The sequence below is a fragment of the Pristis pectinata genome, chromosome 3 (assembly GCF_009764475.1).
Source record: "Pristis pectinata isolate sPriPec2 chromosome 3, sPriPec2.1.pri, whole genome shotgun sequence".
NCBI lineage: Eukaryota > Metazoa > Chordata > Chondrichthyes > Rhinopristiformes > Pristidae > Pristis > Pristis pectinata.
In genome coordinates, this window is record NC_067407.1 from 91,252,871 (window position 1) to 91,266,035 (window position 13,165).

The 13,165-nt window shown below is 38.9% G+C and overlaps 1 protein-coding gene across 1 annotated transcript in view; it reads right to left on the reverse strand.

Annotated features, from left to right (window-relative positions):
• Positions 1–978: 978 nt before the first annotated feature.
• The window catches only part of LOC127568410 (uncharacterized), a 71,559-nt gene continuing 59,372 nt past the window's right edge, over positions 979–13,165 (reverse strand). The window contains exons 18-21 of the mRNA XM_052012105.1: positions 8,461–8,564; positions 5,502–5,665; positions 3,199–3,421; positions 979–1,974 (exon numbers count right to left, since the gene is read on the reverse strand). Coding sequence (XP_051868065.1) covers positions 1,835–1,974; positions 3,199–3,421; positions 5,502–5,665; positions 8,461–8,564 — 631 coding nt within the window. The 3' untranslated portion in view covers positions 979–1,834. The remainder of the gene's footprint in view (positions 1,975–3,198; positions 3,422–5,501; positions 5,666–8,460; positions 8,565–13,165) is intronic.

Below are 13,165 nucleotides of genomic sequence, written 5' to 3' on the forward strand. Positions count from 1 at the left end.
TCAATCTTTATTTAAAATCTGTTAAATATTTAATACTTTCCACTTCTAAAAACACACCAACTCTGAAATATTAACTCTTTCTCTCAACACAGATGTTGCCCCTCCTACTGAGTATTTCCAGCATTTACTGTTTTAATACCAAATTTTAAGGATGGTGCAGAATATAACAAAATTTTTATTACACATCATGCACAATGTATTGCCTTTTTTCCTCCATTGTAGGGTTTCCAGCCCTGTAAGTTTGACCGGGAAATTCTATAAAGATCAATCAAGACTTTAATGTGAACAAAAATAAAGGAAAATCATTTTCTTTTGAGCAGCATAATTTAAAAAAAAGTGGAGGAGGGGAAGCAAGATTTGCAATAAGAATCATCCATTCAGGCAACAAAGAGTCTCTCTGCTTTCCAACTAGCCATAAGGAAGGTAGTACAGAGTGAAGATAGACCAACCAGATGATCATTGAAATGATGCAGCAAGTTTATAATAAGTAACTGATCTGCAAGCTTGCTCCTTCACATGGCTCTAGAGTAGGCTCTATGTGGATAGCTGTACTGAAAGGCAGTGTTAGCATTTGATTGCTGATAAATATCTCTTGCTCACCAAATGATGGACATTGCACTGTAAGTTACCCAAGTCAGTGATGACACAAGGATCAAAACAAAAACTATAGATGCTTAAAATCTGAAATAAAAATAGAAAATGCTGGAAACACTCAGCAGGTAGGGCAACATCTGTGGAAAGAGAAACAGTTAACATTTCAGATCAAAGACTCTTCATCAGAACTGAGAATGGGAGAAAGCAAGTTCATGATGGTCGGGGAGAAGGTGGGCAAGGTGAATGGGTGGGACAAAGGGAATTTCTGTAATGTAGACATTAAATGGGCAGTTAAGCTCTTTTGGTGATATGTGTTGCTAAAGTCATGAAGTTTGGGTGAAGTTGTGTATAGTCTGGCCTATTGGGACATGCCCAGCTTTTATTTCATTGATGACATGTCTTTGAGGTTCAAGACTTTTGTACAAGTATTTCATAGCTGTATGTATCAATAAAATAGTGAAGACAGAACTTAAAACAATATGTTTGATATTTTAACCATTTAATTCAAGCCCATAGCAGATTAAACATCATGAATTAGTTGTTTATAGAAATAAAGTACAAATGATTCATTGTCAATTAATTTTAAGAGGTACTGTAGCTAGGTGGCATAACATAAGATGAAAAAGCATTACCTGATGGGAGCTACCAATTTTGGGGCAAATGGCTTGAGAATTCTTCAGTGGAACATACTACAAGATTACCAATATCCTATATCCCTAGTCCTCACCAGGTAGTGCTGTTAAAAGTGTGTGAGGAGAAACAGATTGTTGCATTCATAATAGGAGATGTAATTAGTCATATTTAACTGAGTATTTCTCTATGAATGCTAGTTTCTAGGAAATAAATTATTCAGTCAAATAAGTAACCAATGTATTCAAATGACAATCTTGGAGGATATTTTGTGGAAATAGTCTAACCATTCATTAATCAGCTTTTGTTACTTAGGAAAAAAATCACTTCAGAAATACTAATGGTGAATAGTCTAACCATTCATTAATCAGCTTTTGTTACTTAGGAAAAAAAATCACTTCAGAAATACTAATGGTGATAGGAATTACAGAATTATTTTTGAATGTATGGAATATTTTGTATAAACTGAAGCAAAACATTTAAATTGGTGCTTGTTGGACTTGTACAAAGTTGAACACAATTTTCAAAACTTTTAACAACATGTTTGTCTTCAGCAGGATGCATATTCTTTCTCTGCTAACATGTCACTTTATTACTAATAGCAAGAATTCTATATCCAGTGCTTGAATGTGAAAAATGCTTGAAGTTCTGGATCTTGAATAGGTTTATCATGGATTCCTGCATAGACCTTCATTAGAAGTTGAGTCTTCATTTTCTGGTCAAGAGTGTTAATGTAACCATCTATGGAAGCTGCAAAGCAATGCAATTATTACATGAACAGTACTGAAAAGGTTATACGGGATAAAATGTAGAATATTCTGTTTTCTTTCTATTTTCTATTAAATGTAACATTTTAAACATGGATAAATGTTAAATTTTAATTACTTCAAGCATTTCTCTATTATGTTCACTATTGAAGATTCTCTTGTATTAATGATCTTTACTAATTTTTAATTTCATTGTGTGTCTGCTTTAAAGATGAATATATTCTACTGAACTATTACTTAAGTTAATTGAACTGGGGTATCTTGTGCATTGTGATTTAGAGGCAACTTAGCTCTGGCAAAGGGTCTTCAGCCTATATCCATAGCCACTGCCTGATCTACTGGTATTTTCAGCATTTTCTGTTCTTGTAGACCTTTTGTAAAATTCTTGTTTATGTCATTTTGAATGATGTGAAATTACAGACCAGCAGTTGACATATCACTGGAGTGGTCCATATTACCAAACACTGGAGAAAGTTGTGCACAAAGTTTCTGCTCCCTGACTGTCTGTGGCTACAAGCTCCCAATAAGGAGAGACTGAGAGACATTTATATATCTTTATAAAGTACAGGATCATGTCACAGTGCAGAAGAATACAACACCATTAAACAAGCTCATTCTTGTTTCAATTGTATCCACATGATTATGGGCAGGCACGGTAGTGTAGCGGTTACCGTAACACCATTACAGCGCCAGAGACCCGGGTCTAATTCCCGCCGCTGTCTGTAGGGAGTTTGCATCTTCTCCCGGTGTCTGTGTGGGTTTCTTCCGGGTGCTCTGGTTTCCTCCCACATTCCGTACGGGTTTGGTGCCAGAAGTGTGGTGACACTTGTAGGCTGCCCCCAGAACACTCTATGCAAAACTTGCATTTCACTGTGTGTTTCGATGTGCATGTGACTATTAAAGATATCTTATAAATAAAAAGCAGATTTAGACTGTTGGATAGGATATTTTATCTTTTACATGCTTCTCAAAGCTCATGAATTTTCAACGCATTATGACTGGGTCTGAGGAAACGAACATATTGACAAGTTGCTCATTTAACTGCAAGTAGTAGACTGAATTGTTTGGAGAGTAACAGGTGTTGTAGTAAATACAACATTTTAAAGATAAAATCCACATTCTCCTAAATTTCTACTTAATGTCAATTGCTTTTCTGCACATGACAAGATTAATAATTTTATATGAGAGAAAGAATTCATATACACACCTATTCCCATTACTTTCCCATATGCAATCAGATTTGGACCCAAACGCGAGTCATCATACTTTTCGTATTTCATTAAAAGACGAACTATTTCTCCTGTAATGAAAGCATCATCATAGGTTTGTTCATTGAGGGGTTTCACAGGAAATTTGGAGTAAATGTCCACAGCTCTCAAAGGATCTGTTCTCAGGAGAAGGTCTGCTAACTCAGTGTAGGCATCATGCACCTGAAAATCACAAGTAATTTTAGTCATGAGTTTAAATTGCTTTTACATGCTTATACATACCATCTTTGTAAATTTTATCACGTATACAAGTGAAATCAACCTTGTCAGGTAATAAACTTGAAATCATTAGCTAAGGCAGGTTCAGAATCTCTCTAGGTTAGCAGAAAGTTCAAATTGATGTCAATTGACTTTTGAGCTTTAAAAAGACAGAGAAAACACATCATGGTCTTAAGTCTGGTGATGGTATGCTTCTTTTAGTCGCTGCTTATGTATCAGCACACATCCCAGATCTTTCTCATTGTTTGTAAGAGCTTATCTGAAACCTTACCTGCTTGTGTGCCTGACAAAAATGATGTCCCTTCCAGGTGGGTACTGTGCTGTGTCAACAGATGTTATAACTATTAGGTTTTGGGAGGCATCAAGACTCTTGCCAGAAGTAGTCAAAGACCCCCATTGAAGTCCATAAGTTGAAGTCTAAAAATGTAATTCAGACTTTGATGCCTATTGCATGTCACCTGGTGCCAGCCTTGCCAAGGACATATCCGTGGAAGGAATGCAGAATTTTAAAATTCCTTTTTTAAGAGCTGAAAGGTATACAAGCAGAAAATCTTGGACCTCTCATGCTTTGGCCTTCCCAATACCTCATCCTACCCCACTCCCCCATCTGCAGTTTTTTGTTCTCGTACAATGGCTCCAACAAGTTTCCTACTCTTTTTAGTATGGTTGTGATAACATGTCCTGGGACTTAAAATAGCTGGTGATTTCTTGTACTGTGTCTCACTGTATCAATGTGTATGGCTTCCAATGATCCTTCTCTAGCAAAGGATCTTAGTAAAATGGTTGAGCTGAATATTAGTTTGGAGTTGTACTACAGGGAAGAAGAAGGAAGACAGAAAGAAGAAAGAGAGACTAGAAAAGGAAGTGAGGAATGCTCGCCATTATTTGTCACCTTTAATATCCCCTTCAGGTCACTCTAAAACAATTTAGAGCCAATGGAGTATGTTTGAATTGCAATCACAGTTGTGATGTAGGAAATCAGTAGCGATGATAATGATTATGTAGCCTGCTTTAGTGACGTTGGGTTAGGATAACTATTGGCCTAGGATATTGAGGATAACGACAATACTTTTCTTCAAAACGTTACCATGGATCATTTATATTCACCTCAGAAAACTGATAGGCGGGAAAGTCTTAGGATCTCACTTAGAAAATGCCACATCCAGAGCATGGCACTGCCTCAGCACTGCAGTGGAGCATCAACTTTGATTTTTGCATCCAACTTTTTAACTTAGAAGCAAGAATATTATTAAATGAACCACTCGTGCTTCTTCTCAGTAGGACTCACTAACTCTGCTGTAGGTGAGGAGGAGATGGATGATGGGTGTAGATGGGTAGCTAGCTTGGGATATTTTATGCTCCTTCCACTATTTTGTATGGCCTCTTCCTGCTCCTGCTATAGAAGAGCTTAGTGCCTTTGTCGGATGCTTCTCCATTTTGAGCTGCAATGGACCAGGGATTCCATGTGTTGGCAAAGAATTAGCTATTTTTTTAATGAGACTTTCAGTACATCCTTGAAGAATTTTCAGTGTCCTTTTGGAAATCTTTCCAATGACAGAGCTTGGAGTTGACTGCTTGTTTTGGGAATCTGGTTTGGGAAAACCTGGCTACTTACTGGAACTGGTTATGTGTGACCGAGGCTTTGATGTTGGGAGTGTTGGCCTGGGAGAAGATGCTGACATTGCCTTCCCTATTCTGCCAGTTGATTTGTAAGAATGTTTCAAGCATTGATGGCATTTCTCTCGTGCTTGAGCCCATATGACATCAATAATAGCATTTGTGATCCACCACTTCCAACCAACCAGCCATTTCTGTCACCTTGTCCAGAGAAATGGACATATTGATTGAATCTAAACTCACAAGGTAGACGCAATTGGAACGTGGGTCACTGTGCTCCCTATGGGTATGGCATCCCATCTAATTTGGAATTAGTGAAGATACCTTGAAATATGTTGTACTACATGATTATTGGACATCTGGAGATTGGATTATTGAAAACATTGGAAGGATTAGCTTGTAATACCTCTGGTGCCATTTGAATTACGTCATTGTAATAATTTTGAGCATCAGCAGATTTTTCATCGATGCGTGTTAAAGCGCGAGCCAGTCCTAAGCGACTTGCGAAGGAAACACGGTTTATGCCTGGGGAAATCTGTGGTGTTTTAGCAGTCTGAGCTGCATTACTGGCTAGAAGTAGTAAAAGAAAGAGAATTATGTTACTTGTTTGATTATTTTAGTCAAACATTATGGAACATAAAGGACATGTCTTTTGCTTTAATATCTTTATATCCAGGCTGTAAATAAACAATTAACTGATAAGGAAGTAATTTCATATTTACTATTTACCTATTAAACATCCACTCTACTTTAACAAGTCAGATAAAAATTTAGGCAAATATATAATGACATAGATTGCACCTCCTAACAATGGAGCATTTGATGGACTGTAATTGAGAAGGGAAGTGAAGACCTGAAAGGAGTAGTGGGAGCTAGCAGAGAGGAAATTGTAGTGGCAATATTTATGGTTTGCTCAAATGTAACAAGTAATTGAATCTCCTTTTCATTTAGAATTCTGCTTTAGGAATAAAAATAACTCATAATACACCAGTACAATTATTGTAGTATAAATGCATTGTATTCAGATTACCACCAATAATTATACTAACTGACATGCAGTTTGTAGCCTATATTCACAGTTATAGTTCTGAATGAAAAGGCAGAATTGAACAGATTATTTACTCTCACTCAACTTTCAATCCTCTCTTGGTAAGTTCGGATTCATATATTATGAACAATAGGTTGCAGAAATGCCGTCCATGTACATGCCATTATGAGTCTGCATAGTCACTTTTAATTTCAAGATGAGCAAAATGCAAAATCATGGAGGAGTCATGTTTCATGATATAATTTGAAAAATTGTCAATATTTTTGAAAATTGATAAATGCAATTTGAATAATTTTCTTCTATATTTCCAATATATCAATATACATAGAAATGTAAACAAAACCAAGTAAAAGATCACAGTTCAACTGAATATTAATGAAATTTGAGAAAGAAGATAGGCAGGAAGGTCTATCAACAATGAATCAATGAGATTTTCCACAGCAAAATTAAGCTCTCTTTTACTTCATGAAATTTGACCAAAGCACTTTTTCATTATTGCTGTTGACAAGCTGAGTTTTCGAGCACTACATCACTAAAATGTGACTATGGGTGCTGAGTCCCAATTACGAGTTCTCTAAATTCTCCAAGGTGGATTAAGCAATAGGCCGAAATATAAAAAATAAACTGATTCTCTGAAGAGTGTCCCTGCACCTTTTTCTATGTGCCATTAATTTTTTGGGAGGTGTGTAGAACCTGTTTCAAAAGAGGAAATAAAGGGCATTAGTATATGGAGAGACTAGACAAGCTGGTGCTGTCCTCTTTAAACAGAGAAGGTTAAGAGGAGATTTGATAGAGCCATTAAAAACCATGAATTGCTTTGATACAGTAATTATGAAGGAATTGTTTCCAGTGGCAGTGCCAGTTCTCATTGGTGGGTCAGAGGTGGAGAGAGTCAGCAGCTTCAAGTTCCTGGGCGTTAACTTTTCGGATGACCTGTCCTGGACCCAGAGCATAGATGCAATCATGAGGAAGGCACACCAGTGCCACTACTTTCTTAGAAGCTTAAGGAGATTTGGCATGTCACCAAATACTCTAACTAACTTCCACCAATGTACCATTGAAAGTATCCTGACTGGTGGCATCATAGCCTAGGACAGCAATTCCAATGCACAGGAACACAAGAGGCTGCAGAGAGTACCGGACACAGCTTGGTGCATCACGGACACACCCCTCCCCACCATTTACAGCACCTACAGGAGGGCAGCATGTATCATCAAGGATCCCCACCATCTGGGTCATGTCCTCTTCTCACTGCTACTGTCAGGCAGGAGATACAGAAGCCTGAAGTCCCACACCACCAGATTCAGGATCAGCTACTTTCCTACAACCATCAGGTTTTTTGAACTAACCTGCACAACCCTAATCCTACCTCAGCAACGGAACACTAGGGACCACCTTTTGCACTATTAAGGACTTGTCTCTTAGGCCCATAAAAGTGTAAGAGCAATTTTTTTTGCATAAATGTCTTGTTTTGCCCAGTCTTTTTTTCTCTTTACTGTCTTATATAATGTATGTATATTTTATGTTTTGTGTGTTGTCTGGACCTGCTTGCCTGTGATGCTGCTGCAGACAAGTTTTTCACCGTACCTGTACCTCACTGTACTTGTGGACATGACAATAAACTTCACTTGAACCACGGGCACAGGTTTAAGGTGACATGAGAGAAAGGAATTTTATGTAGAGTGCATAACAGTGGAAGCAAACTCGTGTGTAGTTGTAGATGCATTTGAAAATTTAAAACTTTTGCAAGACTATGAGAAAAGAGCGGAGGGAATGGAATTAATTGAAGAGCTCTTCGAAAGAATCTGCACAGTTACATTGGGCCAAACAACCTCCTGTGCTTATCATTCTGTGATTAGACCTTAATGATCCTAACTTCACAGTGTTCAAATCCAATGCAGATCAAACCGAAAATTTTTACTCCCACTGGGTGGCAATTTGAAAACGACACGCAATTGCCATTTACTGATCACAAGTGCAAATAGCACTGTAATTATTAAATTTATTAGCCTGATTAGAACATGGCCAAGTTCTTTAAACTCTGTCAAAAAGTAATAAAGTAAAACACTAACCAATCTGCCGGAGGAACTCAGCAGGTTGAGCAGCAGCTGTGGGGGAGGGGGGGGGGGTGGTGGTGGAAGGAATTGTCGATGTGTTGGGTTAAAACCCTGCAATAGGACCAAAATGTCCACAATTCCAGCATCTGCATTCTCTTGTGTCTCCATAAAGTAAAACATAGTCATTATATCATTATATTATTCCAAAGGCTCAGTTATAAATGTAAGGCATTTCTTTGGAAAACCCCTTTGCTTCTTACAAGTGACGGCAGTCTGGGCTGTAGCTTTAGCTGGTGCCTTTTCAGCTGTTTTGCCAGCAGGAGCAGGAGCAGGAGCAGGAGCAGGTTTGGCAACAGCACGCCCCCTGGTGGAAAATTCAAAACATATTGATCACATCGAACACTACACCAGATTAAATCAAACCCTTACAAAAGATATCCCCCAAATGTCTTTGAAATGTCATAATTGGACCTGCCTCTACCACCTCCTCTGGCAGCTTGTTGCATATACCCACCACCCTCTGTGTGAAAAACTTGCCTCTCAGGTTCCCTTTAAATCTTAACCCACTCACCTTAAACCTATGCCCTTTAGTTTTAGACTCCCCTACCCTGGAGGGAGAAAAGTGACCATCCACCTTACCTATGCACCTCATGGTTTTATAAACCTCCACTAGGTCACCTCTCAGCCTCTTTCACTCCAGGCAAAACAATCTGAGCCTACCCAGTCTCTCATTATAACTCATGTTCTCCAGTCCTGACTACAGCCTTGTTAATCTTTTCTCTAATCCCTCTCTAAGCTTAATCACATCCTTCCTATAGTATGATGACCAGAACTACACCCAATAGTTCAGGTGTGGTCTTACCAACATCTTGTACAATGTAACATAAAGTCCCAATTCTTGTATTCAATGTTCCATCCAATGAAGGCAAGCATGTTATATGCCTTCTTCACACTTTGTCTACTTGTGACACTATTTTCAGGGAACAATGTACTTGTACCCTTAGATCACTCTATTCTACAACACTCCTCAGGGCCCTGCCATCCACTGTGTATGTCCTATCCTGGTTTAACTTCCCAAAATGCAACCCTTCATACTTGTCTGCATTAAATTCCATCTGCCATTCCTTTGTCTGCTTTCCCAGTTGATCTAGATCCTGTTGTAATCTTAGATAACTTTCTTCACTGGCCATCATACCACCAATTTTGGTGTCAACTGCAAACTTACTAATCATGCCACCTATATTCTCATCCAAGTAGTTAATATATATGACAAACAACAGAGGACAGATCCCTGTGGCACACCACTGGTCACAGGCCTCCAATCTGAAAAACAATGCTCCCCTACCACCCTCTGATTCCTTCCACCAAACCAATTTTGTACCGAATTGGCCAACTCACCCTGGACCCCATGTGGCCTAACCTTCCAGACCACCTACCATGCAGGACCTTGTCAAAAGCCTAGCTGAAGTCCATGTAGACAATGTCTACCGCCCTGCCTTTGTCAATCCTCTTGATCACCTCTTCAAAAAAACTTAGTCAAATTTGTGAGCCACGATTTCACACGCACAAAGCCAATGCTAACTATCCCTGATCAATCCTTGTCTTCAAATGCAAATATATACTGTCTCAGAATCCCTTCCACTATCTTTCCCACCACTGCTTGATCCCAGCTGCCTATACCTGACACATGCTTCCTTCCTTTTCCTGACTGGAGCCTCAATATCCCTTGTCAGCCAGGGTTCCCTAACAGGCCCACCTTTCCCTTCCCTCTAATAAGAACATGTTGACCCTGCACTCTCTCCATCTCACTTTTGAAAGCCTCCCACTTTGCCAGACATCCCTTTAACTGCTAACGGCACCCTACCCCCCCCCCCCCCCCCCAATTAATCTTTGCAAGTTTCTATCAAATGCCATCAATATTAGCCTTGCCCCAATTTAGGACTTTAACTTGTGGATCAGTCCTTTCTTTTTCCATACCTATTCTAAAACTATTAGAATTATGGTCATTGGTCCCAAAGTGCTCCCTCATTGACACTTCAGCCATTTGCCCAGCCTCAATTCCCCCAAGAGGAAGTTGAGTGTTGCCCCCACTCTAATAGGGCCATTTACATATTAATTGGATAAATTAGGAACAAAATGCAAAAAAACTGCAGATGCTGGAAATTGCAATAAAACAGAAAATGCTGGAAATGCTCAACAAGTAAGGCAGCATCTTTGGAAAAAGAAACAGAGTTAAAGTTTCAGGTCATTGACCTTTCAACAGCATCAGGGTGGATAGATTTAAAGTAATCAGTGGAAAGGTTGGGAGGTCAGGAAAATCTTTTTACCCAGAGGATGGTGTGGGTTTGGAACTCGCTATATGAAAGGATGATGGAGGAAAAAACCCTTGCCATATTTAAAAAGTACTTGGTGTGTACCTGAAGAGATGTCACCTGTAGGACTACAGATCTAGTGCGGGAAGGTGGGATTAGGCTCTTTCTTGACTGGCAATGGACATGATGGACTGCTTGGCTTCCTTTTGCAGCATAAATTTTCTGATTCATGTAATTTTCAATAGGAAGGGAAGAAAGGTCTTTACGCAAAGATCAAATTGCAAACATATCCAGGAGACTAAAGGAAGGGAAAATTGAGGCTGAATCTTCCAAACAGGGAAGGTCTTTAAAAAGCTCGCAGTTTTATACGTCTGACCTTTATTTCCTGTTGATTGATAATGCTTTGTGCCATTTATTTCAGATTTCCAGCATCTGCAGTTATTTTCCCTTTTCACTAGGAGTGATGGGATTTCTCTGAGAGAAAGCACAGATTTTAAAGGGTCAAATAGCCTCCTTCAATGTAAAAAAAGGTATAAAAAGTAAAACTCTTGTTCCCTGTACTTGTTGATGGGTACACTTCCAAAGGAATCATGACATGACTTCCTGTGTTCACCTGCGTTGGCAACACAACCCCCACTCCCCCAACCCCTACCCCATCCGACTCCACCAACATGGGACAGCCAACATGTTCATTCAAGTGTTCCCATGCCCATTAGAGAGCAGTGTTCATAACCAAATTGGATAATTGGATGATTCCAGTCAGTCACACATATTGTACTTTATTCTGGTACAGTACATCTAATGCAGAAAATTATCCGTATAAAAATGTTAAAAATCAATGCCCTGAATCTTCTGCAGAACAGCTTGGATCCTGAACTTACCAGCCACCTGCCTACTAAAACCTGGAGCAGGGCCTCAGGCTCTAAGCTGATTGATGAGATCAGTTTTGTAAGTACTTCTATGGGCAGGGCCTTTCAATCATTTATGGCAAGTCCTGCCTACAGAAATACTTACAGATATGATTGAACCATACCTGTGGGCTTATTGGTATTAAAGTTGTCGAAGAGCTTCAATTTTTTAAATACAAACATTTGAAAATACAAATCAGGAGCAGGAAGAAGCCACTGGTACCACGAGTCTGTTCTTCCATTAAATGACATCACTGCAGATCTCATTGTAACCTCAACTCTGCATTCCTGTCTATCCCTGGAAACCTTTCACGGCCTTTTAAAATCAAGAATCTATCTATCTTAACTTTAAAAATATTCAAAAATTCAGCTTATCGTGAGGAAATAACCTTCAAAGACTCATGACCCTCTGAGAGAAAAAAAATTGCTTCATCTCTGTCTTAAATGAGCAGCTCCTAGTTTTTAAACAGTGGACCTGAATTCCCGATTCTCCTACAACATCTTTTCCAATTCTAACCTACCAAAAATCCTCAGGATTTTGTATGCTTCAATATGCTTAATGATTTTGGCATTACAGTCAAAAATACTCTAAACAATAAAAATTCTTAAAAAATGTTAAAAAAAATTAAGTACTCCAAATATATTAAAATTAAATCAATTAACTCATAAATTGTAAATGATCATACTTCTTCCTTGTACTATTCCTCTCCATTCCAATAAATGGGCTTGCTGCTCCCATATTTCCTTATGACATTGATCTAACTCTGCACAGGAACTGAGGGCAGATATCCCAGCAATAGTGCTGGGAGGTGTGTGAAAATTTCCAATCTGCCACTCGATTTCAGTAGGTCCTACATCAGATTGCAATCAGGGACTCTTTGGTTATCAATTGTGTGTAAGTTCAGAACTTCCACATGATTATGGAGGTAAATGTCAACATTTCTGAATAAAAATGTTGGTATTTATGCAGAAGATTTGGACCATTCCCTTTTGTTCTCTTTTGTCTGACCTTTCCAAAAAAAAGAGAAGTCTCCTGAGGGAACTTGTTACCCTCAAAAGATACACACAGCTTCCCAGCACTTGTTTCTGCAAATAAATGAAATTCCCTCATGTCATAGGTGTCATAGAATTTTTAAGAACCCCTTCCTTAGTTCAGCTCAGTTGCCCAACTTTGCTGCTGTCTTAGCTCAACTCCTGCCAAAACTCTCCTCCTTTTTTTCTCTAGGCATAATTATTCCCACTAAATCACTTCTTCCTAAAGATGAAATCTTACAAGGCACCCTCAGTTTTGGATTAGTTACTGTTCTCAAAAGTGCTATATTTTGCTAAGACATGAATATAACGCCTGCACAACTTAGTTTTGTGAATATCCAACGCAGCCCTGGCCAACATCCCTCATTCTGTTCTCTGTAACCTTGAGGTCATTCAAATGCTGCTGCCCATCTCCTATTTTACACTCTGCTCACCCATAACACTGTGCCTATTGATCTACACAAGCTCCTGGTTAAGCAAAAGACTCAGAGTGGTTTTCAAATCTCACCATGGTCTCGTCACTGCTTACCTCTGTAATCTTATCCAGCCCTATTACAGTCTGAGATAGCAGTGCTCCTCTAATATTGGCCTCTCGACCATCTCCAAATTCAATCACTTCACTATTGGCAGCTGGGCCTTCAGCTAGCAAGGGCCTAAACTCTGAAATTCCCTCTCTAAATCTTACTGCATCACACCTTTTGTTATGGATAGAT